This window comes from Melampsora larici-populina (genome assembly GCF_000204055.1).
Source record: "Melampsora larici-populina 98AG31 unplaced genomic scaffold MELLAscaffold_14, whole genome shotgun sequence".
NCBI lineage: Eukaryota > Fungi > Basidiomycota > Pucciniomycetes > Pucciniales > Melampsoraceae > Melampsora > Melampsora laricis-populina.
Genome location: NW_006768778.1, coordinates 367171 through 394392, shown reverse-complemented (window position 1 = coordinate 394392; position 27222 = coordinate 367171). Strand labels below are relative to the sequence as shown.

Here is a 27222-nt window from a genome sequence, read left to right as displayed (position 1 = left end):
TTGCGTTATGTACAATTCAAATTTGCACACCAAAGGATTCTATGAACCCCTAACCCGTTGAACCCAGATCAAGCAAGCCAAGTTACTTTTCGCGGCCGATCAATCCGGTTCATGAAATTTGGAAGCGCGAATGCTACGCGTTGCGATACATTCCATAACTCAATGTACGATGAGGTGAAAGTGAAGTAGCAGAAGGAAATTGCCCGCCTCCAATTGGTATGAAGACAAATTTGAAAATTCATACCATTGTACAAAGGGCATAGATGATTTGAATGACAAGTTTAGAGCTAGATTAGAGCATTTATCAAAAAATGTTCATGCAATCTCTGTGGATAAACAGTAATTGAAAGGCGCGAAAGGAAGCCATTTATATACAACCAAAACCATTTCCAACAAGGCCCAAATTTCGAGCCAACGACATCCATGGTGTCACACATGCCACCAAATCCACACGCCCATCCAGGTCCATCTCTGCAAGTCTCCATCTTTCAAGCTTCTCATATTTTCTTGGATCATTAGCATGTATGTATCTCTTTGCCTGTAAATTTTGGACTTGTTGAGTAGATTTTGTTTAAACCCAGCCCAGGTTTGGGCTGTCCCATCACTTGAATTCTATCTATACACCAAGAAGCTTATGAAGACCATCTTTTCTGTGGCATAGAACATAGTGCACAAAGGCTAAGGAAATTTGTGTCCATTTCAAAGATTACTGACATATGTCTTGGTGCACACTAAAACGGCCAGGTACTCAATATCACGCCAGTCAACATCATCTCACCCACCCTTGATATTGTTGATCCTCACCACCTCATAAATATTTTTCAAAATTCCTAGAACCATATGGAAAGGTGTACTTATTGAATCAGGATTCTAGGTGAGTACGGAGTGGAAGCCCAAAGGAGAGAGATCAAGTATTTGTACCATGAAGAAAATTTCTCTAATACCCGCTCAATGAGACCAAAGCTGCCTGCACCCTGTAAAGTAAATCCAGCAAGCCTCAAGATTTTTAGTGTAAATTTGAGTTCAAAACAGCTTGATACCCAATTTGTGTACTCAATGAGTCTTAAGCTGAAAGCTCACTTCCCTGCAGAAGAAGCTGCATGTGGTGCAATTATTCAAGGTGGACCTGCGTATAAATATCTTCACGTGACCGGAATTATTTCCCTGATAGAATTATGAGCAGAAATAACTGCAGAGCTCTGGGTTGATCACAGGTTTTGTGGCCAGATCATTAGTGATAAGAACCTTTTTTTACATACACTGGTGTTTCACGGTCATATTTATTTCCAAGGCCGTTGAAATAGACACTTCATCTCCATTCTAACCTGGGAAGCACGGAGGATAGCTGAATCTAGCTTAACACAAGCCCCCCCAAACCTCCGGAGCCTGCGGAGGGGGGGCTTGCGCCTTATACACGAGTTCTCGCGTGATACCCTTTGTAGTTTGGCTGGGACTAACTTCATCCTTCCATATCACTGTTTTACACAATTCAAGTGTTTGAAGTAACATGATGAAATTGTAGATCTTTGTCTTCCTGATCTTTTGTTCTATTCAGATTCTTCTTAATCGCTTCGGAGCTCAAAATTGTAAAGGAGCTCTTGTTTGAGAGTTTCAAATTTCAATTTCTGAGCTTGCTGCGACTACAGGTGATCATACATATACTTGATTCTTTTGAGTGTCTAAAAGGTTTTGGACAAGAGAATAGTTTCAACCGTCAGCGCAGTTGTTTGATCAAGCAAGATTAATGTTACAGTCTTCAGTTCTCCACTGAAGACTACAAATACAAATAAACACATCTGGATTTTGGAAAGGAAGAAGTACAAGATGCAGCGGAACAACTTGGCTGATTCAGAAATGTTTGTTGTCTAGTGGTGAGTTGAGTAGCTTAGATGGAGTCGAAAACGGCCAAAAAACACAAATTTCAAAAAGGGTACCAGGCAAGGAGACGTGTATAAGTCGTAAGTCCCTCCTCCGCAAGCTCCGGGGGACGCGCGCGGTTTGAGGTGGGAAGCACGGAGGATAGCTGAATAGGCATTCCTCATCTTATGATCAGCAATGAGAGAAGAACTTCCCTGGACTCGAAAAATATTGTAAAGAGCCAAGCGGATCGGGTACGAAGTATTTTGGGGGACCACTCGCACCCGGTCCTCGTCACTAAATTCTTGCCCGTGGATTTTGGATGGCACGGTGAGTGACGTAACGATTTCTCCCTTGTCGGTTCACATTTTTCTTTTGTCTACAATAGATGGTCACCACGCCGATCATGTCGACTCTTGCATCCGGGGAACATCGATCTGCAACGTCCCATGCGCTAGACGTTTATGTTAAGTTGGCTTCAATCCCCGTCGTCACGGCTGCATCAGTTTGCGTGACTGATTCTTCTCTTAGTAAGTGCCAGACTTTGGAGCAATGTGACTATCTGCAAGTAAGTTGATCGATTGAACCTCCCTACCAGAAATCGAGGTGGACTATTCAATTAGGGACCATGTTAGACTGCTAAAGCGGCGCTGTTCTCAAGCATTTCACATCGCAAAAACTTCCTCATCGGATTCGTCGCGTTTGGGGTCATTCCCTGGCCCCTCAGTACTTCGCGGGCCGCTATCAGAAGTCCCATCGGAGGTCGTCTGGAAAGGCTATTCCCCCAGTGGTCGAAAGCAAATCGTTTTCAGGAAATGTGGTTCAGCCAATTTCATCGAGCTATGGGACACTACCATCAATGAGCTCAAATTCTGCAAAGAAGTAACTGAGGCACATGGAAAGTTTATAACAAACGACACATTTGGTTTTCCAACTTGGGATTCTCAAGAAGCTTGCATCGCATATGTCGCCGAAACCAAAACTCCCACTAAATCCGCTAATTCTTCTGTTGCACATAAACATCGATACGTACCTGACTTTGGGGAGCAGCTTGACGGTATTCGCCTTCCGGCACTCTTTCTACTACCATGCGAAGGCAGCGTTTCATCAGATACTCGACAATCTGATAGAGCGCTCATTCAGGTCACAAATCCCTCATCTGCGTCCGATGTGGTATATGGCCAACCAGTATTTGGACCAGGATCTTCTTCGAATCTTGATTACTTTCAAATATTTTGCACCGGCTTTGCATCGCTCCCTGACGGCCGACGAATGGGCTTGATCTATTGTCAAAACCGCTTGACTGCAATCTACGAACTCAAGATACAACTCAAAGAAGCGGAAAAGCCATCTGAATCCTCAACAACCTCCGTTCCGGCCAGTGTAGCCTCTCGCAGGCTTTCCTCTTTGGATGTTTCAGCTCGCTCGCCTAGAGTTTCAGGCAATCACGTTTATTACATAAGTAATCCAGTCGGTGGCGCTCACGGTTCATGTGCGGCACTTCATTATGTATCTATCCCGACAATGGAAGACAAAGTATTGGTCCCCGCTGTAGAAGATGCCGGTACTGAAAATCTGGACTCTCTCGAGAACAGTTTCCCAGGTTTATATATAGATCAGCTACCTTTACAACCTTTTCTGTCACATCCAACCACTGGGAAACAATTTTTAGTGACTAACTCTATATGGGGATCCGTAAGAGTTTTATTGATGATTGATCTTAGTTCAGGAGAAGTACAAAGATACAAAGGTCCCAGCCCAGGAAGTTGCACGGTCTGGAACACGGACAGGGCAAATTGCCTTATCGCTTCCTTTAGTCAAACTACCCAGCCTCCGGTAATATGGCTGGGCATGCTCGCACAGGATGGAACTATGACTTGGGATACGGTTGAAAAATTACAAGCAAATACGACGAGTAAGTTTGATACCGTTCGGTTTTCGATTGAACATAGTCTGAGCTCTATTAAATTCTAGTCGAGCAACAGCTTCTCCAGACATCTAGCCAGGTATTTGCGCTCCCGCCAAACATACATGGCCCTACAGAAATCGTGTATACCATGGCGAAGTCCCCCAGTACACTACAGCCTGCAGGAACTCTTGAAGGCCGTTTGCCGGTAGTGATTATTCAACCCCACGGCGGACCTCACTCCACCTCTGTCAACGAGTTCTCTCCCACAACGGCTGCATTGTGAGCTTTGTGAAACTACAGGAAGGCTTTGATTGGTTGACCTGACCCGAGTTTTTGTTATAACCACTATCTCAACTCGCTTTACAAAAAAGCGCTTTGTTAGGATATTCGACGGCCTACATCAATTATCCAGGATCGCTAGGTGCGCAAATAATCCTACTCGATGACCTGAGCTATTTCACGTCGCAACACTCACACGGGTTTGTGAGACCTTTCTGGTTGATTCATAGGATTTGGACAAAAGTGGGTAAATCATCTTATCAACCATCTTGGTGTGGCAGACGTCGAGAGCAGCAAATTGGCTTTAGACTATCTACGAGCGCAGAAGATGGTAGATCCGAATCAGGCAATCATTAGTGGTGGTTCTCATGGTGGTTTTATCACTGCTCATCTTACCTCGCGTTATCCAGACCTATTTACGGCTGCCTGTATGAGAAATCCAGTGGTTGACCTAGTGGGAACGGCAGCTGGCGGAAGCGACATTCCTGATTGGTGAGATATTCTTAGAACCGCACGGGAAGACTTTCAACGTGCCCAAGAAGCCTAACGAGTTATGTTACCATCTTTGATCCGATGATCTTCTCGCGCGGATCAACAGGTCTTTTGCGGAGGCTAATTTGCCTTTCCCAATGATGGGAGAATCTTTTGCGCCAGTCATGATCAACGACGAAGCTTTCAAAGTGCTCAAATCCGCTTCTCCGATCTCGCAACTACATCAAGTCAAAACTCCTACACTATTACTACTTGGTGATGTTGATCGTAGAGTTAGTCATCAGCAAGGAATAGCGTAAGTCTTTTTGAACCCCGTTTCAATTTCGCTCCTAATTGATCATATCACATCCATTGGTATAGTTGGTATCATGGTTTACAGGCGCAAGGCACACCATCCAAAATTTACATGTTTCCAGAGAACTCGCATCCCTTAAGCGGAGCGGAGGCTGAATTAGCAAGTTTCGAGGCAAGTTTTGAGCATTTTTCAAGCTAGTGAGGCGCTAGTTCTAGGTCAATTGTAAAAGAACACTAGATATTGTATAAGGTGTAATTCTATAAGCAAACAGTATTCGTAGATCATGTTTGCCAGAAACGCAATGAATCTTTGAACGTTCTATGATGATCCTTCATCAAGTAGTGCAAGCATCTATGGGCTTAAAAAGAGATGGAGCCCCAAGAGCTAAGCTTTTACCCTCTTCATTACTATATACTACAGCATTGATAGCTGCCTAGCGTGTGGTAAAGCTGTTTCATCAATTCACAAAGCTCCACGTGTACCTTTTACGCTGATAACAAATGCTTTTCCCTCGCCCGTGGGATTGGCCATGAATCCATGTTCACTAGCAGCGATAAAAGTGCCCTCCAGTTGCTGAGAGGAATGATTTAAACCGCTCTCTGGGGAGCAGCCAAATTGAAATTGACCATCGAGTGTTTTAGTCTTGTGTTGAATATCTTCGGAGAAGACCGCAAACTACGTTGAAAAGAAAGAAGCTTCAATGAGTATCTTTAATGATTTTGAAGACTTGGTCTAAGTCAACGAACTTGAACCCATGAACCATTTGAGACGTGGTCTGTTCGGTCTATTCCGAGGGCTCCACGAGATGGTGCACCGCCAACAATCCTACAGATTTCCAACAAGTGCTCTGATTGAGAAATCGCCGAATCGGAGTCCTGAAAGTGATGTGATCAAAACATGAGATTTATCACACTTGTACCTCTCAGACAATTCTTCTTTTAGAACGGTCTTACCTTTGAGGGATCGGCGGAAAAAAATGCGGCAAAAATGTCGTCTTCTTTTCCGATGGGTAAGTTACTACCGGAGGTATATTCAGAATCTTGTTTGATGGACGCCATTAGGGCCTGAGCAGCATTTTCCTTGTTAAGCATCAAGATAATGTTACCACGAGCACTGCACAAAGTCGTTTTATGAGAAATTTTGAGAGTGTATGATTGCACTTGCACATATGAGATTAGATCAACTCACGAAGTTACCTCCATAGGTCTTCCTAACGCGCGTAGACCAGAATATTGTACTTTTGGAAGCCTTGTTGAAAGACCGTTAGATGAATCTACCACTGCTACACCTACTGCACCATCATCACCGATCCATCCATCACGAAATAGCGTACATGGTCGACCGGTTTCAAATGGTGTAGAAGCTGCGATAAGTCCAAGGAGAGAAGCTGAAGGGAATCTCGTCTTTAATCCTTCTAGAAAGGGTTGTGGAGCGCTTGCAGTAAAAAAGACGATTGATGTGACGTCATCTGGGCTGTCGGTATTTGCATACATTCATATCCAAAACGGATTAGTATCTAAGCAGCGATGATCTCTTGAGATACAGAGAAGAGTAGGATACGTTTCTTGAAGTGATAACAAAAAATATCGATGATTAGGGAAAGGAGGTTGTCCTACGGAATTGATTGCAGCTCAGCAGGTATCTCCTCTTGCAAGTCACGTCGGGACCATAGTCCATCCCACTTTGACTGTTGATCCTTAAATGAGGACGAATCCTGATGATCGAGATCTAAAGCTAAATCAAGTCTTTCATCTTCTTTTGAATCTTTCAGATTAGGTAAGATCTCCCGACCGACAGAGATGGGTGATCGAGAGAACCCAGTTGATTTGAAGGAGATCGCTTTAAGACCATGAGAGCCTTCTCCACCACACCATTTGGCAAGCGCTACACTATGTAGCTTGCCCTGTGGCTCTAAAACTTCCTGTTCTGAGCGTAAGGAATCGGATAAACAACCGATAGGTTCGTAGCTCGTTTGAAGGCTTTGAAATATCGTCACTAGTTCCGATAACTCCGATGAGGGAAGATGCTTTGAGATGGTGAATAAGAGTGGTGGACGTCGAGAAGTAGGAGTAGACTTCGGTAACAAGAGTGCTTGTCGAACATTTTCGAGCAAGTCTTTTGGTGAATGGGAAACAAAGGTTTGATTGATCCAATAGGCTCGCTGCTGGTGGGTAGAAAATCGAAGACTCCTTGATCGAATTGACTGACGAGCTTCATGAATGACCGTGGTGAACATCCCGTGCTGAAGTGACCAAGGACAGAAATTGAATGCGGCGAGAGAACCTTAAGTACAGACATAAGCCTAAGGTGACATAAACTTATTTCACTCTTCGGCCTTCAACTTGGCATTCTCTTTCAACCTTTCCAACCCTGTCTCACCCACCTCACGATCAGATTTAACAATGAACAAGTTGAGTCCATTCCTTTTTCCTGTCCTTGAACTCATGGTCAAGAGTCTAACGTTACTCATTCAAACCTAGCATCCGAGCCACCAAGGCCATCAACGAGAAGGAACTTGCACTAGGAATCCAAGCTTCGTGGCATGACGATGTTCGCCCTCTGTGTTTTTCTCATTTTATTCTTCAAATGAAATAAGAAGCTTACAAAATGATTCGGAGTACATAGTACAAAGACAGTGCATACATTTATATCGGAGGTCTTGATACTGGTCTTACAGAGGGCGATGTGATTACGATTTTCTCACAGTATGGCGAGCCAGTGGATATCAACATGCCTAAAGCCAAACCAGAACAAACTAAAAACGAATCAGGTAACCCCGAAGAAGCAAAATCACAAGTGAAAACCAAAGCCGGACCTGTCAAATCGAGAGGATTTTGTTTCTTAATGTATGAAAATCAACTTTCAACCAATCTTGCAGTTGATAATTTAAATGGAGCAATAGTGCTTGGTAGAACATTAAGAGTAGACCATTGTAAAAATTATAAACAACTTGAACGTACAAATGAAGGTAAGATGACAGAAAGAGATGCCGATTTAGGTGAAAGATTGAATGCATTACCTGAATTACATATAACTCAAGATCAAGACGAAAACCAAAGTGATGAATCAAATGATATCGATCCAGAAGATCCAATGGCTAATTATTTACTTGAAGAAAGGAAAAAACGTAAAAAGAAAGAAAGTAAAAAGAAACATCGTGATCCGGATGAGAAAAGGGGAAGGAAGAAGTCCAAACGTGGTGATGATGAAGATGAAGATGATCGAAGAGCGCGTAAAGATGCAAAACGGATCAAGAAGTTACTCAAGGAAATCGGTCCATCTGATCGAGCTGGTGAATCAAGTACGCAATCCAGATATCTGTAAAGAGCCAACTCTTTGGATGTATAACACTTGTTCATTTATGCATTGCTTGACTGATAGATTCACGAAGTAAAGACGACAGAAGACGGAATCATGATGACGACCGAGATTCATATGATCGACGTAGATCATACTCACCGGCACCTCGTGATTCTCGTGATCGATATGATCGCAATGACTCACGGGATGATAGGCGCGATGACTTTCGAAGCTACAAACGTGAAACTGATTCACATCACGTTTCACGATCTACAAAAGATGATCGATACGAAAAAGAGTCTAGTCATAGATCTAAACCTTTCTACCGCGATGATGATGATTCATGCAGACGATAAGGTCCAACTGAATCAAAGCATCAGAAAACTCATCTCACTATCAATGGTTGAATGGAAAAACAAATATGTAAATCACGACTTCTTTTGGACACAGGTTGTACTACTTTAAAATCTCATATCACTATTTCTTGATGTATAGTCCATTTTACAAGTTATGAATGCAAGTCGTGTGGTTCAGATCAGTGAGTCTTGAGTCGAAATCTCTTCGAATTGACGGGTTTTCTGACAATTTGCAATGATGATTGGTGTGTTGTTTTAGAAAAATCAATCCGTTTACCTGATCTTTTATCCCAAATTGAACCCATGAAGAGTATCGTGAAACAAACTTTTTGCTTATCAAGCTCCCCTTTGGTTCCAGTTTTTGCATCGGATTCAATGGATGTGAAATTGAAGTTTTTTCGCAGTCTTGTGTTTAGTGTCTGTAAGTTTTTGATAAGAGGACAATTGAAGATCTAAGCTCTTGTGTTTTTGATCTTTACTGGTCTCAGAACTGCAATTCATATAATAGACTTTGTAATCAAGTAAATTGTCAGCCTCCAACTTTTTGTTTATATTCAAATCATACCTTTGCACAACATGATGATGTGTCCTGCTATAAGATCTTATGGGGGTTCTGGTGGCAAAAGTTTGGAAATCTGCGTATACCCATACTCTCTTTTTACAATCGATTTCTTTCTTCATTCAGAATGGACAATTTGTTGATGCAAAAATGGATTGATTGAGCCATTTGGGTCTGCAACTTGTTTTGCCAATCTTCAGTCAGTCAAGATAATAAGAATTCTATCTTATCTCGTATCTTGAACCCAAAATCTTTGTTGTTTTCCATGTTCAAGCAGGGGAGAGATGCCAAACAGTATGTAACTCGTTACTCAGCAGTGATATGTACCACATGTACAATACAGCTCTTTGTCCGGTAATTGATCGCATCCGTTGGCCGGTGACATTGGTGGTATGACTGTATGCGGTGATAGATAATCCCCTGAAGATGGGGTCAATCCTCAATTTCCCACATTCCATTATCAGTCAAGATACCATTTCCAATTCTAATCAAGAACCACCATCATTCAGACCTCTAATATGCCTGCGAAGCTTTCTCCATCCTCTTCAATGGATCTCAAGGATGAGATTCGGGTAGGTTCATCCTTAAATCTTCTGAATCTCTTGGATATCCTTAGAGTCGATTGATACTCAGCACAGAAAGAAGATCTGAATGAACAATGGGATCATCATTTACATTAGGCTACCCTCGCAGATCCTCATCTGGCACAGAATGGTTTCGAAACCTCAAAGGTGATTGCTCTGATTGCAGTGTTGTTGAAGGTGAATCACAGAAACATTGATTAAACCAGTTGTGCAACCCAACCGACGGTAAAAATCTCATCAGACCTCGTTGAGCTCAGTCGCAAAGGCCGTCCTCAACAATAGTATACTAACACCATGTGATCAATAATGATCTGGCATGTACTTGTACTCTTTCAGCAAACGCCAGATTCTACACAGTCTATAATTCCTTCAAGGAAAAAGCTAATACGAGCAATCAAGACGTGCTACCAGTAAGCATATATAACCTCAGTAATATGATTAAAGACAGAATCTTTGACTTCATGCACAATTCTATTGCTTTATGTAGATTCGTAATCAAGAACCAAAGTGGGGTAGAAGCCATCTGGTACATTGATATGAAGAAAACCGGCCGGGTGGGCAAAGGGAAAGCACCGATCAAGCCTGATGTGACCATTTGGTGTTCCGATCTAGATTTTGTAGCATTGGCAGCAGGTGAAGTCAGTCTTCTTCCGTTCATCAATGGCTCATGAACCTTGGCCCATATGCTTACGTGTGCACTGTTCTAGGCCAACCCTCAAAAACTCTACGCTGCTGAAAGGATAAAAGTAAGGGGTAATATGGACAGAGCGCTGAAAGTGGAACACGTTATTTCTCACGAACGTGAAAAAATCAAAATAGCTGGCGAGGTGAGTTATCCAAGTATTTTTTATCAATATAATTCTTCCTCTTGGTTGCCGCTCATTGAACACTTTCTTCAAGGCCATGAGTTCTTCATCAAAAGGAAATCCGATCATTCGAAGTAAGCTATGAGGGACGCAACACTAAATTTTGATGTTTGTAATCTGTTTTGACTTTTATTTCAGCAACGTCAATGTATCATTAGACAAGCACCAAAATTTAAGACAACTTGGTCAATCGACTTGTTTGTTTGAGAGTCTCTGATTGTTTGTACATTTAAATCTCTGTCTACTCTGCTTCACATTGAAAGATTCAAGCATTAACTGCTGGGAATCTTTATTTCTATTGTCTCTGCAAGAACTCTTACCATGTCAACATAGTTTGTCACATGCTATCTCAAAATCGTCTCTTTGTACTATAGAACGCTAAATCATGCAAAGCTTTCAAACACCAAAAAGCAGCCAAGAGGTTTTCTAAGAGCTCTTGTTCCAATCCCAAATTATACCCGATCACGTACAGGGAAGGATCATCAGACCCCACGCCGAGCTTTAGAATACGAGTGTCATTTTTTGAATTCCATGGGGAATTTTGAGGTTCGTGCTTTGTTCCTTGTGTACTTCTTTCGCTACGTGACTCAATATACGTCAGTAATGCACTCATAGATCACGCTTCAGCTCTCACTAGTCTCAAGATGATCTGACCGATGAAATCCACACTTTGCATGAAACGTGAAGCCTTGCCGCAGAACAACTTAAACGAAGATTGATGTGTAAGATATTTTGAAAATCTATCATCTTGATTTATTCGTGCATTCTTCAGCTCTCAAACAATGAATCAAAGGTGAAGGGGAGATAATCGCATTTAATGGAAAATCTCGAACAATAATGACTGTTATAAGAGTTACATCTCTGGGGCCCGGGGTGAGTCAATGATTGTGACATGTTTTTGGTTTTTGAAAAGACTATGAAGTTCACAATTCATTCGAATTTAGAGTTTGGATCACGGTCACCACGTGTTGAATGGGCTCAACATCAGTTCTGGGTCCCGTGATAATACCCGCAAATCCTTAATTTTTCTTTGAAACGATTGTGGTAGTATGAAAGGCATCATATATATGCAAATAAGATTGGAATGTCCGCCGATCATGTTTAATTCATGTAGGTACCTCACATCATGATTGAGGGAAATCTCAATATATATATTCATTGGGTTGTTTTATTTGAAATCCTAATTATCATACTAGTTGCAATATTCTGCAACCCCACCACTCCTTGCATACTCACCATTGAGCGTTCTCTTTCATGTATGGGCTGGGGATTTGTTTGTATGAAAAATGTCATCATTTGATACTTTAAATTTTGGGGAGTCCAGGCAAGAAACTCACTATTATGTTTGGGTTTGTATTTACAAGTGTTTCAAGAAACCAGTTAGCCGGTATTACAAAAATCCCCCTTGCAAAGTAATGGCCTTCGATGTTGGATTCTGATCTAAGATTTACGTCTGAACCAGTAGTGGATATTCTCTTGAGGCACTGGCTTCTATAGATGATATCGATGGTAGAAAACTTCATCCCCTTTGCGACCCAAGTATGCCAAGTTAGAATCCCAACGAACTTGAAAGACCGGATGAATGTGATCGTCTCTTCTCGTTCTTGTCTCGTGAGGTGTCTGCACACGCCTCTTGTTTTTCATCATCTTGACTGCTTTCTTTTTCAGACCCTATGATCCGATCCGGGGTACTAACCAATTTGAAACCCAAACGCAGCGACAAGCTGGGTCTAGACATCGGAAACAACTCTTCGTAGAAGGATGTAAACTTCAGATCTCTACGGATCATGATTATTGATTCCATCTCGCTTGGTTTGAAGCCCAGTAATTTGCATGATTGTCGATTAACCTCGCCTGGCCAACTTCTTGCACGATGTGTCACGCAGCACAGACAGTTGCGTATGTCATTGAGTCCCGTCACCAACAGCCAAGTGGAGTCCAGTCGGCCATTAGCCAGCTTTCTTACGTGGGGGTGCGGAGAAGAGACTACTCAGAGTCGCGGAAACTCCTGTAAAACTTCTCTGATGAGGTATCTGTAGCACCAAAATCTTCGACTTGATGAGAATTTTTTTTTCAGCTTTAGATCTGTATAAAAAGGCCAGTTCTTTTCTGGGGAGTGCAAAGATTTGATAGCCAGACGGATCAGTGCATATTCTATTCTACTCGTGTCTTTCCTAAGCTTCTTCAGCACGTCTCCAAGTTTTTGAAAATGGATCAGCAATTCCTCCTGTTGTCTCTTTTCTTTAGCATCATCGCAGTTATCCAAGTGAATTGTTATCATTCTGCTTTACGTTCAGAACTCCATATTAGTAAGCATTCTAGAAGAGCAGAGCTCCCGATTGGAAAGATAGTAGAAGCCTCAAACGCGGAGAGATCAGCAGCAAGAAGTACCACATTTCCCCGCACTGACATTCGCGGGCTCATCCCTACAACAGAACGGGAACCTTTGCCAAGATTAGAACAAGGAGACTCCATAGCGTTCAGGGGGCAAGGGCACCACAACTTGGTTCAACGGCCCAATGAAGAAGTGGAAGGAGCACATCATAATGCAGATCTAGATCATCACGATGACCATTCTGAAGATGAATCTGAGTATAATTCCGACGATAACTCGTTCATCTCTTTTTCGGATTGGAACGCTTTGTCTCAGAGTGATGGAGAGGACATCGAGGCAATGCCATTATACGACGATGGAGAGTCTGAGAGTTCGCCCAGCTCCGAGGTTATCGATGGCCCTATACCAGCATCTCATAAACGGCTAGGATGGTTGACTGATACTGGGGACTCTCATCGAGATAAACGACCAAGAACTCTTGAAGAGCGAAGATGAAATTCCCTTCACACCCTCATAGATAAGGCTCTGAATCTGTCAACTCGTCCGTTGTAACGTTTTGGGCAACACTGAACCAATTATTTGGTCTAGCGAGACGAATGATATTCCAGATAGTGTCAAATACCGGTCTGTTCCGTTGAAAACACTTTTGGTGGATGTGGTCGACTCTAGTCATGCACGATTTAGTTTCTACAGATCAAAAACCACATTTCAAACTTATGATTACACTATTCTTACGAAAAATAACTGAATTTTATCTCTGTACTTCATTTCACGATCTTCTGTGCTTCGTTTCATCATTTTTTTGGTTTTCAAAACAACATACCAAAATGTTATCAAAACTTATTGCCTCTGGTCATGGGCTCTTGGGATATGTACATGTTTTATGAACGTAAAAAATCAAAAGATATCTCTATAGATCATCATGTATCATAAAAAGATTTGCCTGTTTCTGAAGGATGTTAGGGAGCTGACCTTGCGAGACAAATATCGTTTGGATCTTAAACTCTCCACTTGAAATTGGTTCATCACGGCCCCGAAGGACAGAGAAAGCATTATGGGAAAAATACATTTTGAGCTTATATGCCGTGTTTTTGACAGCAAAGTTGAAAGACCTGATTTTGTAAAGAACAGTGATATGGATCATAAAGACACATCTAGACAAGGCCATCGGCAGATTTTAGAGCTGAGTTGAGTCCAAGCTTTCGATGTCACCTTCTTGGCCAGGTTCACGTCCCAAAATCACGTATTTCTTTGGTATCAGAAAAATGATAAAGTAGGGCAAATTTCTCTGGGTTTTAATACTTGAAGTCCTCTTTTAAAACTTTTTCTTTGTCCAAGAGGTCTCAGCAAGACCAATCTACGGGGTAAGGCGAGTCAAATCATATATCAGTTTCTCCTGTATGGAATTCGTCATTAGTGATCAAATTTGGATTATTTACTCGATAATTCTCTCTATCGTAAACTGAATAGAAACGTTCAAGACCTTTCATACCCACTAATGAGATAAATAAAAAGGCGTAAGAACGTGATACCGTTGACAAAAGTAGCCACGTTCAACTCACTGACGATGGTTGAGCCCTGCTCAACAGTTGAACCAATTGGGGTGATATATGAGTAACGATAGGTGGGGTCAGGAAGCATGTCCTCAGGAAGCAGCTGAGCTTCGGGAGTCAGACACCACGGCCGCTTATCGGCTGCTGTAAAGCACAAATCCTTCATCTTACTGACTGAAGTCTTTGGAATCTTGAGTACGTGCCGATTGACTGAACCAATAGGATTATTCTTTTGAAAGTCATCATAATCCCAAATTGAACCCGGAATGCCAGCAATATAATCCTGGAAGATGTCATTAGCCAAACATGGACCAAGTGCCCAGGCTGAAAAATTGAATGGATTCAACTGCTGAGCTTCAAAAACAATTGCCAATAGAATGTGACGTACCAGGATCGAGGGCAGCCATTAGTGGGGTTGGATACATTTTTTTGCCACCATAACTTATGGTCACTGTCCAATCCCACCCACTGAGAACAAATGTAGAGCAGAACACATAAATGAAACTTTTATCTCTAAGTTGGCCGCTCAACATTTGTGGGACATGCACAACGTACGTGTTTGATTTGCAACTGTACCAATACAACTTCCCAATAAATAAAGAAGGTTCGATGCCACCGAAAGTGATCATTCCATTTTGTTCTGGCTCGAGAGTACGAGTGGGTTTGAACGAGAGCTAGCAGTCCAAAGATATAAAAAAGATGAAGAAATGTAGAGTAAACGAAGAGAATTAGATATGATTGTTGTTTGTTTGTATACGCCAGAGACAGTCTGTTGACAAGTTGATCATGAAAGATGCCATCAAAATGACGCGTTCTTACCGAGAAGACATTCTGCTCGAGCAAGTTGCGATGCCACATGTAAGACATCGGTGTCCAATCAGATTCATTTTCTGGGTGGGCTGCTGTGTCGCCCACTCGGTTCAATGTAAACATTCCATCACATTTTCCAAAGCCCTGTGATACATTTCGACAGTGTCAATAATTTGATTAGACCTCATTCTCTGACATGAGGAAGCTATGGAAGGGACTAACAATGAAGGAGCCTGAGGAGACGTCTCCAACCATTATATTTGGAAGTACGATTTGATCGGTCCCTGAACCTAAGCTGATAGTGTCATTAACCCATTTTCCGGATGCGTTCCCATACATATGATCGATTTGGAAAGGTCGGTTCAGATCCACCGTTGATCGGGTGGGGACATAAGGCATTTCAGCACCAATCAAGGTGTTCGATATACCAAGCGCAATTGCCAAGCGATGCACATTGGGTGGATCGCCCACACCAACATCGATACCATGAAGGTTGATCGTATTGACGAGCGGCAGTGAAAATTTTGATGGTGTTCCAATCACTCCGCTTGCTAAGCAACAAGCTAAAAGACATATCATCCCTCCCGGACTGATAGACAGCATATCGTAAGAAATCAACAGGCAGATTTTGAAGCAGAGTCAAAAAAAATTGTAAATCGCAGAAGCTTTTGACAAAGAGCGCGAGGAGTTTTGCCGCCACCATCAAAAACAAATACGACTCCGCTGCATTCAAGATGTGGTCCTCGGTATCGTCCATCCGGCCGCTATCGTACGTGATCCTCTCATGAGAACGCTCATCATGTTGACACTTGACGCAGCTTGACGCCTACATACATACCTCGCAGTTGATCCAAATTGATCCAAATTCTATCGTTTTCGTCCAAACTTACTCATTGCTATGATCCGGCCTTCGTGACCCAAATTCCCCGCAGTTTCCCCATGATATGCAGCGCCTTGAATCTGTTTTGACCAATTTCATTTTATGAGAGTCCAAGAAACTCCAAAGTATAGCAAGCAATCACGCATTGAAAAGGTTTCACAGTTATGTCTCCCGCTCGGGATTGACTATGGTCAATACATCAACGGCCTTTATTTCAGGGTATGGTTTGCTGTTTTGCAAGAAAACGATATGAAATCTTGCGAAAAGATGCCGCAGTTGAACTCTCAAATTTATTTATTTCCACCAAGGTTCTTTCGAGATACAACTTTGGCTTGCTCAAGCTGAGGCTTCGATTCTTCAGTATCAAATCACTTGAAAACATACATGTTGTGAAACTTTTCTCAAACCTTTTCAATAAATGCGAGCACAGTTTTCTCAGTCTTCTACCTTTGATGGAGAAACGTTTTGATAGGTGACAAGGCTTGAGATTTATTGTTTGCAGTCAGTTCCCTCTCCAGTTCTGATTTCTAACTTCTATGGAGATATGCTGACGACTTGAATTTATGGGTTTCGATGACTGGGAGTCGGGACCGGTCAACGGGGCCTTTGAGCAAGATGGGTTTACATACTATGCATGAGTCAGCGACTTAGTTAGGTTAGGTGCATCACACCGCGGGAATCAACTCGTTTGAAACCGGATTGAGCTTAATTTCGGTGTCCGGGTTTGAAATTTCCTCGAATCGTGAATTGTTTTCACAACTCGTTTGCATTATGTTTGCCGATTCCCCTCGGGCTGTACTCTGTACTCGGCTGGCCCCGTGGATGTACAGTCACATCATACAGCAACATCCCCTTTCACCATTCCTCACCTTCATCCTCATTCTTCAGGCCTCAATCAACCGAAAAAAAGCAGTTCAGCGGGAACATCAAGAGCGGTGAGATATGTAGTCCAACGGTTGGAATCACAGGTTTTGCAAGTGCCCTGTATGTTAGGGTACTCGAGGGAAATCGGCAAACATAATGCAAACGAGTTGTGAACGAGATTCACAATTCGAGGAAATTTCAAACCCGGACACCGAAATTCCTCTCAATCGGGTTTCAAACAAGTTGATTCCCGCAGTGTCACTACATTGTAATTTGTGATGTAGTGATTACATGTTGCGTTTGTATGTAACGTTTAGTGACTGTTTACTTTAGCTGTTTCTTTTTCCTGTTGACCATCTTTTTCTTTTCCTTTTCCTATTGACCATCATTCATCAACATTCATCTTTAACATTGGCTCCTGCTTCTTTCAACATCCTCTTGGATATCTTCTGATGTCTCACCCGAATAACAACTCGTCAGCTCCCGTTGGTGTCACTACCAATACCTCCTCATCGGCAGCCTCTTCTCACGCGTAAGTTAATTCCACTAGTGTTCTGGGTACTCATTGACGATTTATAGGAACTGAACACTGACGTATGTACTCTATCTCTCTCATTGAATGGTACTCAAAGTCCTACTAGGATGCGGAATCCAATGGTCGAACAGGTCGTTTCATCATCATTGCCAATCACTGTCCCACAATCGCTGTTGATATCCGCCAATCCTATGGCGAGTCTTCAAATATTCGCAGAAGCAGAGCGTGCCAAGACTCGTGGACAGACCTCTAGCCAGAGGGTATCATGGACTTCTGCCTGGAGTCGGTTCCCAACTTCCTCTTTGGCTCAATCAGCGCAAGTCCATGCTACAGCAAACCACACAAATGATCGAAAGCGACCACGACCTCCGACAGCTGAATTCGAAACCGATGCCCTGGTTTCGGTTGGATCGTCAACATCACAGGCTGCAAGACTTCCTCTCCGAAAGCGCCGAAAAAATATGCCCAACCGCAATCCCTTCTATCCTTCCTACCTCCAGTCTCCAACGCCTTCAATTTTATCTCTTTCCTCAACAGTCTCAACTGGAGATACCACCGACTCCGACGTACATGATCTCACGGAGGATGAAGATAGAGATGAGAACAATGAATATCTAGTACCAGCGTACCCTTGTCTGCCTCCAACTCCTCTGACCCCCCACGATGTCTTACAGTCCACGACGTTATCTCGAATGTTTTCACGTGCCAATCGAACATTCCATCAAATTGCGAATAGTGCAACAGGCCTAGTCGAAGCAGATCAGAGTACTTGCAATCGCATGGGCGAGCTGGTTGAAGTTTTGAGAGGTGATCTGGGTGGAAGGCGATGGTTTGAAGTGGTCGAGCGCGCTTTTTTGTCACCGACATCGAAGGAGGTCTTATCGAATTCTACTCGGAATGGCAAGAGCACCGCATCATCAATAGCACAAAAACCGCCGCAGAATGACTCTGTTGCCAACGCAGGCAAGGAAACTTCCTCTAATGCACTTCCTGGACGTCGTCGAATACAATCCATGGAGCAGCCTGGACTGGACGCTCGGTCTCATAGGGTCTTCGGCGGCTCAAGTGATGCAACAAATCATCTTGAGAGCGGATCAGATTCCCTCAACGAGTCTCATCGTTTGATGCTCGATCCACGATACCAAATTCTGACCCAAGCACCAGGTTTCATCCAGTCATTGTTTGTTTCTTCTGATCCAGTCACCGTACCTATGATGTATCGCCCTCCAAATGATGTAAGGGGACTCCACGCGAGCCAGCAGACCCAACCTAGCGAACTCAACACCTCGCAGAAGATTAACGGTGCATCTACAGGATCGAATACCAAAAGCCATCCTGCCAGTGTCGCGTCTGGGAACGGCTCGTTGGAAAACCTTTCAATTCAGCAACAGATTGATTCTTACCATGATTGTACAATCGAAATTTCGAAATTCCTCGGTGATTTAACCGATTATCGTGACAGGCTCTTGGAGGTCAGAGATGGTTGTTTGAGCGTGGATAAACGTAGAAGGGCTTTGTGGGCGATTGTGAAAGTGTGTGCAAATGGCTATGACGAGATATGTAACGGCCAGAACTCAAATACCAAGACCGAATCGAGCGCTGTCGCAGCTTCGACAATGGAATCAAAGCAAGAACCTAATGGTACTGTTCACACAGGTCAATCTACTGCACCTTCCCGAACAAATGGTCACACTGAAACGCCATCTTTACGCGGAAAGAGCCGAGCCAGATGATGTCAAAATTGTACTCTTACACGGTTTTCTTCTTACGCGATCAATCATCACAAGGCACTCTTATTTTTCCCGCTTGTGAGGCAGACATTTCTTCTATCGCTTCTGATATGTGTAAATGATCGGAAGATGGACATAGGATTCAATTAGTTCGTTTCACATACACTGTATTTTGCTTGTTTCCCCCCCCAACGATCGATTGCATTCTCTTTTTTCGTTTCTTTTCTTGGAATGATAGGAGGGAAGCAACAAAGAAATCTTGTTGTGTGATGACTCGGTCTGCATTTTTCTGATTATCTAGTTTTGTTTTAGTTTGTCGTATTTTTTCTTCTGCTCAGGTATTTATATAAAGTGTGTAAGCTACAATATGTTTTGATTTTCCCAACTCTGAGCATCCATTTTGCAAGTTCTTTTTTTCTGATGTTTGAGATTACTATTTATATTGTAAGGATGAAAACATACTAGATATAAAGTATTTTTTATCATTTTCTCTGAAGTTTTCTGTGTTGCTCGTGGATGTACCAGATACATAGCCCTCTTTTTTCCGGAGATCGCGGCCTGAGGTCCCTGAGTCTCAGCTCCCGGCGGCTGGGACGGGGACTCCGTTCACGGCTGAACGCATGATACAATAGGTCAAGACCGTCTTACACTGACCATTGCCATGCACCAAACATCTTGTGTGGAATGAACTCCCACATTTCATCCAAACAAACAAAGAATCTACGAATGTTCTTGTTGTTAGTTTATGAGTGAAACAAACACTGATCAAAAGATTTGGACAATCTGAGAGAAACAAAGATTGAGACAAAAATATTTATGAGTTTGATGAAGAGAAAAAGGAAACAATAATTATGCTTGAGAATCTTTTATGAGAACACAAAAACATGATGTCATACCAAATTTCAAACAATTACATGATGTAAGCAAAAGAACATAAGTGCATGATAGAAGAGAGATGCTACACGTTGTGATATTCATATCTCAATTCCCCCCATCTTTGTTACATCATGTCATCCCATCAAAGAAGAAAAAATTCATGTTTTATGGGTGATAAAGCGGTGAAGATCTCTGCTCTGATATCATCAGTTGAAACACAAGTCACCTTGAGTTTTTTGCTTGCTGCTAATTTCCACAACCAATGATATTTAACATCTACATGCTTAGTTCCTGACTTAAATTTTTCATTTTCCAAAAGTGCAACTGCCTTCTGATTATCCAGATTCAACATTGGTGCACCTTCTCAAGCAATATCTAGATCATTCAACAAGTGAGGAAATCATACTAAATCCTTACCCCTTTTGTACACAGCTCTATATTCCACTTTTGTGCTTGATGTTGCTACATTTTCCTGTTTCTTTCTTTTACAATTTACCGCACCATCTCCTAACATTAGCGGTACACAAATATGAAAACCCAACCTAAAAACCCACGGACAAAATCAACTGTAAACCTTCATCTCCCGCACAAGCTTTCAATTGTAAACCTTTACCTCCCAACTTGATTTGGTGTTGAAGAAGGAATGGGTGGAGTGTTTGGTGGTGTTGATGATGGAATGAAAGGCAAAATTACCAACATTGTGCAAGAAGATCAACAGTGGGAAACTTTTTCTTAGCACAAGCCCCTGACACAACATTCTCAACTCCAGGAAAACAATTCACATCAAATGTAACATCATGTGAATAAACTGGATTTAATTTTCCAGCATCAAGACAAATGTAATAATTCATCATAAAAATTTATAATATAACAAAATAACTTCCATTGAGGTATCATCAAATTTATTGCCAAGTTTCTTAGGTATCAAGACATGCACAACATCCAAATGGCTTCAATCTTGAGTAATCAAATTCTTGACTAAACCAAAGTTCATAAGGCGTTTTATATTGATTTTTGTCATTGCAGTTACCTTTCCTGAAGAGACTGCCTTGGTAACAGCCCCACCCCAAAACAACTTTGGAAGATGATAATGCTTAAGGATTGTTCTTGCCTTTTTTGCTGTGGTTCAATGGCCATGTTCAGAAATTGGGTTGTGTGTGGAGTATACAGAGCACTCAAATAGGAAGTTTTACCATTTTCTTCCACAAGTTCTTTAAATTCACTTCAGAGATACTTGCCACCTTGATCATTCATTACACTTACAATTCTGTGACCATGGGGCATCTCAACTCCAGACTTGAATTTGGTAAGGCATGAAAGATTTTCTGCTTTTGATTTCATGATGTGCACATATTTGTAATTAGTAAAAAAAATAAGTAAGCTCAAAATAGTACAATCCACCACCTTCATATTCAACTGAGATCCTGCCACTGAGATCACTATGGATGGCTTGAAGAGCAAAAGTATACTTTGGAAGAGAATTGGAACATGGAAGGCCATGCCCCTCAGACAGAGCACAATCTTCACCAAGCCAACCATCCAGAAATTTTACAATATACATCAGTTGCAGTTGATGAGAGTTTGTATGACCTGAACTTCTATGTAATAAATCATAACAAGCAACAGTGAACTTGTTGCAAATGAGAGAATTTGATGTGTCTATGTCAATACCAAGCTTAATTACTCTATTTCTAATATCACCACAGAAACAAGCAAAAGCTTCCTTGGTTAGAAATATGGTGCCTTTCTCACAATATAACACATAGCCATCTTGAAGGAAGCAACCCATACTGATCAAAGAATTACCCCAACTAAGAATGTGATGGGCCAACAAGCTGATATTTCCACCAGCAGAATTACAGATGATATCTCCTTTACTCAAAATATGAATGTAAATTCCACCAGCCAAAGAGACATCAGGAACATATTTTTTGAAGAGATTGATGGCTGAAACCATGTGGTCAGAACACATGCTGTCAAGGAGGATAAGATTGTTGTCAGAAGATGGGTGACCAGATTAAGCACTGGTTTCAATAACATTGTTCAATTCTGCCGCTGGAAGCACTGCAGTTGTGGCTCTACTGCAAGTTACAGGAGTGGTGCAATCAATAGGTCATAAGTGAGGAAAGGCTTGATAACAAGCTTCAGGTTTATGAACAGCAACAGAGGGATTTGTTACATTCTTGTTAACCTGTCATAACAGGTTAAAAATACATTCAGAATATGAATTATGAATCTCTTCAAATAACCTCAAATCTTGAGTTGTCCTTCAGTCAAGATTGTATATCAAGTTCTTGATCAGTTTTATTTCCATCACAAATAACCAGGTAAAGTACAATAGAATCTGCAACCACCACATAGGTTAAGATTAGGTTAATAACCGTTATACACATGCTATAAATGCAAAATTTAATCCAACTGTGATAAACGAAAGAAGGAAATTATACTACAACATGATAACATGAGAAAATGAAATTTATTACATCATGCTATTGACCAGTTGGGTTTGGTAAAATCTAACAGGATAATGGCATCTGCCAAAGCAAGGGTAAGGATAGTGGTGTCCTTGTCCAGGTGGGTGTGCAGGTCAACTAGTCATGGTGGATAACACAATGGTTTTGTCACATTGATTCTTCTTGTTGAATTTGACAAGATAGGCGTCAAGATCAGTTAACACATCTTTAGATTTCAAAGGATGCTTAGTTGCAAGCAGAGAAATGGTGGTCTCCATTGAATTGGGAAGTTTTGCCACAATGGTCTCAGATACAAGCTCTTGTGGTGAAGGTGATGCCACAGGCTTGAATGAAATCTAGAGCAGGCCTGGTGACCTTGATGTGTTGATCAAGAGAGACAAAAAACAGATGAAGCTGTTATCTGCTCAACCTTTGCTATCCAAAGTTGCCGAGTGAAACTGTTCGTTCATCAGTTTCCATATTTCCAACAGATTTCAAGAAAACCTTTGGACTCAACTCTGATGTAATATTGCCAAGTCATGCTGTCAGGGTGGCAACTTATGGAGGAAGTAAAAAGTACTAAGCTTACTTCTGGAGTCCTGAAAACAGATCCTTCTGGGTATGTAGGACTGCTGAACCAGTGAAATGCACCTGTAATGGTTTCAAGTTCTTTCTGGTGAGATGATCTCAGTATTTCCTTTTGATCATCCTTTTAAAACTAAGAGTATGCTTAACATGGCCTGCTGTATGCCTACGGTTGGGAGTTGGTCTAGTTCTAAGGTGTTTTGAGAACTAGTAGTTCTTCAAATGCTTGCGTAACTTAACAGGGATCTGGTGATTCTTTGCAACACTAGAACAATGGGGATTAAACAGAGTGGTTCTACTAAACCAAGGGTTAGTAGAGGAAGCCCTGCAGTCAAAGTAGCCTTATATGGCTTTCTTTTGCAGGGGCTTCTTCAAAATACAGTAGATTTCATAAAGGTTGAAATCAAGGTTTTTTGAAAATCTAGAGGTGGCCCGTGCGCCACCTGTGACAGGTCTCAAATATGCATACCAGATCAATGAACATACAGTACCAAGACTTTCAACAACCCCAACCCTTCAATTGTTTGGTGGCGCAGTGGTCAAGAACCGTGATTGGGTGGTGCAACTTTGATGGGACTCCCGTGTTTGACTCATTGCCCTTATCTTTTTTACCACCGTTTTTTTGCCTAGAATCAAGGATGAAATGGCAATAAGGAAATGCAAGCAATCAAAACCAGCATAGCTTTCCCATTCTTTTAGTTTATGACAACAAGCAAAGCAAATATGAAAAACTTGTCAAAAGTTGTGATGACATAAAAGAAAGCCACTCGGGCTTGAACTCAAAAATGTGCGTCTTATGAGGGTGTGCATACCCATGTAGAGGGCATTCATCCAACTGTGCCAGAGGTTCTTTTCAGTTATTGTGTCTATGCTGTCTATGTAAGCATTTTGGTATGCATATTTGAGACCTGTCACAGGTGGTGCACGGGCCACCTCTTGATTTTCAAAAAACCTTGATTTCAACCTTTATGAAATTGACTGTACATGTTCACATTTTCCGACCTAAGATCTCTATCTGTTCCAGAGAGAAGATATGTGGACTTTCCTTGCCTGCATATGTACACTATTTCCCCCCAAGGAAGTTGATACCCTCTTGCCTAAAATTGGGCAATGTATTGGGTGCTTGTGATAAATTACATATGTGATGTCCTTCCTGCATACAAACTTACCTTCAAGACCCAATCTTTGAGACAGTTTCTAGGCAAGAGCACTGCAAGGACAGTTGCCTTGGAGGCAGACATCCAAGGAGTCCTTGGATAGTGGCCGCAAGTAAAAGGGCACCCAAGAGGGGCCTTCAAGAAAAATTTGAGCCCTTGCCATGGTCTTGGCTTGGTTTCTTGAATGCATCTTTTCTTGGAGAGAAGATCCAAGGACTCCTTGGATTTTGGCTTCTGAGCCAAAGATGCTGGCAAAGGAAGGAATTATCTTCCTCATGACAAAAATATTGCAAAATCTGTGCAAGAGGTCAGTTCACACTTTTTGATTTTGGTCCAGATAGGAATCTGTAGTAAGGCATCATCTAGATGGAATGCTAAAATTCCTCCTGCACACACCTTGACTCTGAGGAATGGGTTTGTTTGAGTTTGGCACAAGTCCCTTGCTGTGCATTGGAATGTACAGCAAGCAGCAAGGGACTTTGATAAGTTACCCAAGGTGGTGGCAGTAAATTTATGGAACTCTCAGAGTTGAATCTAGGAATATCAGATTTTGAGTGGCTAGAACTCCCTGAGGTGCAACTGTTGTATGAGTCTTTACTTTCTCATATGCATTCAACACAAAAACCAAAAAGCTGGAGAAATAGAAGCCAAAATTTTGAGTCACTTTGAGTACCAGCAACAAACTCCTTGTGGCTTGTTTTGAGCCCCATCCCCAATATCTGGATGGATATCTGTCCCCAGTGGAATGGGAGCATAGCAGGTTGAGAATTGACAGTGGAGGTACAAAACCGACTTCTTTAACCTGTGACTAACTTAAACCTGTGAAAGACTTTGTGATTGTGCAAAATTCAGTACACACTAATATTAGTCAACATCCCCACAGGTGTGAATGGCTTGGCCTTTGCCTCACCCTCACAATTATGGGGATTGTCTGCAGTTCAAGTCCACAGGGTGAGAGACAGAATGGGGTTCGAAATAAAGAATTGGCAGCAAATAATGAGGGCAAGGTTCTAGAGAGTTGCGAAGATGCCAGGGAGGAGACCTAATTAAGGCTAAAGCTTGCTTAATATTACTCAGCCTTTTACATATCACCTTGTGGCAGTCTAGTGTTTGAATGCCAGGTGAGGATGTCTTAGCCTCCAAGACAACTACTATGAGGGAAGTGAAGACCCTACAGTGGGTCAAGCCAAGAATGTGTAACAAACCTGCCTGCAAAAGTGGCTGGGTCCAAAATTATTGAGGTTTTTATTTGGAGAAAAGAATCTTTTTAGCACCCATTTTTTGGTAGTTTTTGGCCTTCCTGGGGCCAAAATCAAGATTCAACCGCAGTATATAGTCATTTAAGAAAACCTTGCAACAAATTCCCGCCAATTCACTTGTAAGGTTTCTTAAATTGACTGTAAGTATCAGCCTCAGTCCCTACACTGCCAACAAAGATGCCTCGGAGTGCTAGGTCCAGAAGTTTGATGCCTGCTTTTCTTGGAAATATAATATTCAACATGTGCTTCACATATTTGGATCAAGCTCAATAAGCCCATTTCAGCTGTCTAAAGTATCATGGGTAAACATTAAAGTTCAGTTGTACACAATTCAGTCAACAAGTGAAGTTTTGGTTTTGCAGATGGGATTGTTACACATTCTTGGATTTACCCACTCTGATGCATTGTTTATAACAAACCAAACTGAGGTGACTGCAACTACACCAGATTGTCTCGATCTTTGAGCTGATCTTGAGCTGAATATGCACCACAACCTCATTAGGGACCTGAATGCTGCATCCATAATTGCAAGTTGCTGTAGGTGAGTAGGGTACCAACCCATCAGCAAAACAAAAGACAGTCCCTTGCTACCTATTGACCGGGGGCAAACGTATCGAAGATAGCTCGAGAGTTAAGGAAGGACCTGCTCGTCAAGGAACCTCGGATTCCATCGAAGAATCGTCGATACTCTCGAGTACCCAGTCCGGCGTGATCATGTGTCTCATTAGTCGGTCGCTGTTAGGTGCATCGTTGGTCTCGACTGTTCCGCCCCTCACATCATTCTTGTTCAGTCCTTGCTTTCACTTCTCTCACAAATCTTATCTGCTGAGCAGTTACTTACCCCGTTGACGAGCTTCCGCTGGATCATCACAAATTCCTGACCTCATATGCCGTTGAACGAGTCTTTCACCACTTACTGAATTCGAAACTTCGATCAGGACTTTAAAATCCAACTTTTTACAGGCTTCCGCCCAATCTGGCGACTCGTTGAACAGTGCGTAGAGTCCTTCAAGCAAGATGATTTGTTCATCAGGTTGGATCACTATCCCACCCTCGACGGGATCTTTAAGCGTGTGCGAGAAGGACGGCGCTTCAAGTGCCGTGTTAGTGGGTTGGACGAGCTGGGCTACGAAGGCTGCATAACCTTTGGCGTCGAAAGTTTCAGGGGACCCTCTTCGCCGATGAGCTTCAATCGGATCCTAAATATTTATTTATGATCAGAGGTTTTATGGGGACTTTGCAAGTCAAGTTCCAGGTGAAAGTCGGTCAACGTACCTCAAACCCGTCTAGTATCGCCCGACTGGTAGAAGAATACCCAATCAGCACAGATCGAATATTGAAGTCCTTTTGTCTATGACTTGTTTAAGCTCACGAAAAATGCCTAGACAACGCATAAGGAATATAAGGTTATCCAATCAGCAGTTCAATCTTCTCTAACCTTGTAACAGCTTACCAACCATCCAGACTTATAGCCTTAGCCGAAGAGCCCGTAGATCCATTACAGCGAACCACTTCTTCATTTATTCTTCTTGTCAATCTATCCGCAACAGTCGTCTTCCCTGAACCCGCTCTGCCAGTGATTCCAACTAAATATCGAATACTCTCACTGGTTTCGACATAGCTCAAACACCATAAGTTCATATTTAAAGTCCGGTTCCCTGGTCTGGCTCACTCACCACCCTGGCACA

At 42.1% G+C, this 27222-nt stretch overlaps 8 protein-coding genes across 8 annotated transcripts; 6 read left to right on the top strand and 2 right to left on the bottom strand.

The window, feature by feature from the left end:
* Window positions 1–2184: 2184 nt before the first annotated feature.
* Window positions 2185–5690, top strand: MELLADRAFT_77508 (acylpeptide hydrolase; the record flags this gene model as incomplete). The annotated part of the gene is made up of 8 exons (XM_007409085.1): window positions 2185–2387; window positions 2456–3772; window positions 3832–4045; window positions 4138–4187; window positions 4276–4537; window positions 4644–4832; window positions 4898–5507; window positions 5579–5690. 7 exons carry the CDS (start codon window positions 2246–2248, stop codon window positions 5028–5030), a joined length of 2307 nt encoding a protein of 768 aa, XP_007409147.1.
* Window positions 5691–7232: 1542 nt separating this feature from the next.
* Window positions 7233–7778, top strand: MELLADRAFT_43078 (uncharacterized protein; the record flags this gene model as incomplete). The annotated part of the gene is made up of 3 exons (XM_007409086.1): window positions 7233–7242; window positions 7313–7382; window positions 7458–7778. Coding segments are annotated over 3 exons (401 nt in total), but the record flags the coding sequence as incomplete, so codon positions are not given.
* A 539-nt stretch (window positions 7779–8317) lies between these two features.
* MELLADRAFT_74637 (uncharacterized protein) lies at window positions 8318–9155 on the top strand (the record flags this gene model as incomplete). The annotated part of the gene is made up of 2 exons (XM_007409087.1): window positions 8318–8670; window positions 8748–9155. A coding segment is annotated over one exon (280 nt), but the record flags the coding sequence as incomplete, so codon positions are not given.
* Window positions 9156–10065: 910 nt separating this feature from the next.
* MELLADRAFT_85410 (uncharacterized protein) lies at window positions 10066–10655 on the top strand (the record flags this gene model as incomplete). Its single annotated transcript, XM_007409088.1, has 4 exons — window positions 10066–10269; window positions 10339–10458; window positions 10532–10571; window positions 10636–10655. The coding sequence occupies 4 exons, from the start codon at window positions 10066–10068 to the stop codon at window positions 10653–10655; spliced, it is 384 nt and encodes a 127-aa protein (XP_007409150.1).
* Window positions 10656–12706: 2051 nt separating this feature from the next.
* Window positions 12707–13327, top strand: MELLADRAFT_105547 (uncharacterized protein; the record flags this gene model as incomplete). The annotated part of the gene is made up of 1 exon (XM_007409089.1): window positions 12707–13327. The coding sequence occupies one exon, from the start codon at window positions 12707–12709 to the stop codon at window positions 13325–13327; it is 621 nt and encodes a 206-aa protein (XP_007409151.1).
* An 884-nt stretch (window positions 13328–14211) lies between these two features.
* MELLADRAFT_123276 (aspartic peptidase A1) lies at window positions 14212–15798 on the bottom strand (the record flags this gene model as incomplete). The annotated part of the gene is made up of 6 exons (XM_007408854.1): window positions 14212–14327; window positions 14395–14709; window positions 14774–14853; window positions 14941–15059; window positions 15205–15339; window positions 15418–15798. 6 exons carry the CDS (start codon window positions 15796–15798, stop codon window positions 14212–14214), a joined length of 1146 nt encoding a protein of 381 aa, XP_007408916.1.
* A 1593-nt stretch (window positions 15799–17391) lies between these two features.
* On the top strand, window positions 17392–19207 carry MELLADRAFT_105545 (uncharacterized protein; the record flags this gene model as incomplete). The annotated part of the gene is made up of 2 exons (XM_007409090.1): window positions 17392–17471; window positions 17572–19207. 2 exons carry the CDS (start codon window positions 17392–17394, stop codon window positions 19205–19207), a joined length of 1716 nt encoding a protein of 571 aa, XP_007409152.1.
* A 6977-nt stretch (window positions 19208–26184) lies between these two features.
* MELLADRAFT_105544 (uncharacterized protein) lies at window positions 26185–27175 on the bottom strand (the record flags this gene model as incomplete). The annotated part of the gene is made up of 4 exons (XM_007408853.1): window positions 26185–26294; window positions 26376–26733; window positions 26810–26834; window positions 26988–27175. 4 exons carry the CDS (start codon window positions 27173–27175, stop codon window positions 26185–26187), a joined length of 681 nt encoding a protein of 226 aa, XP_007408915.1.
* Between the last annotated feature and the right edge of the window lie 47 nt (window positions 27176–27222).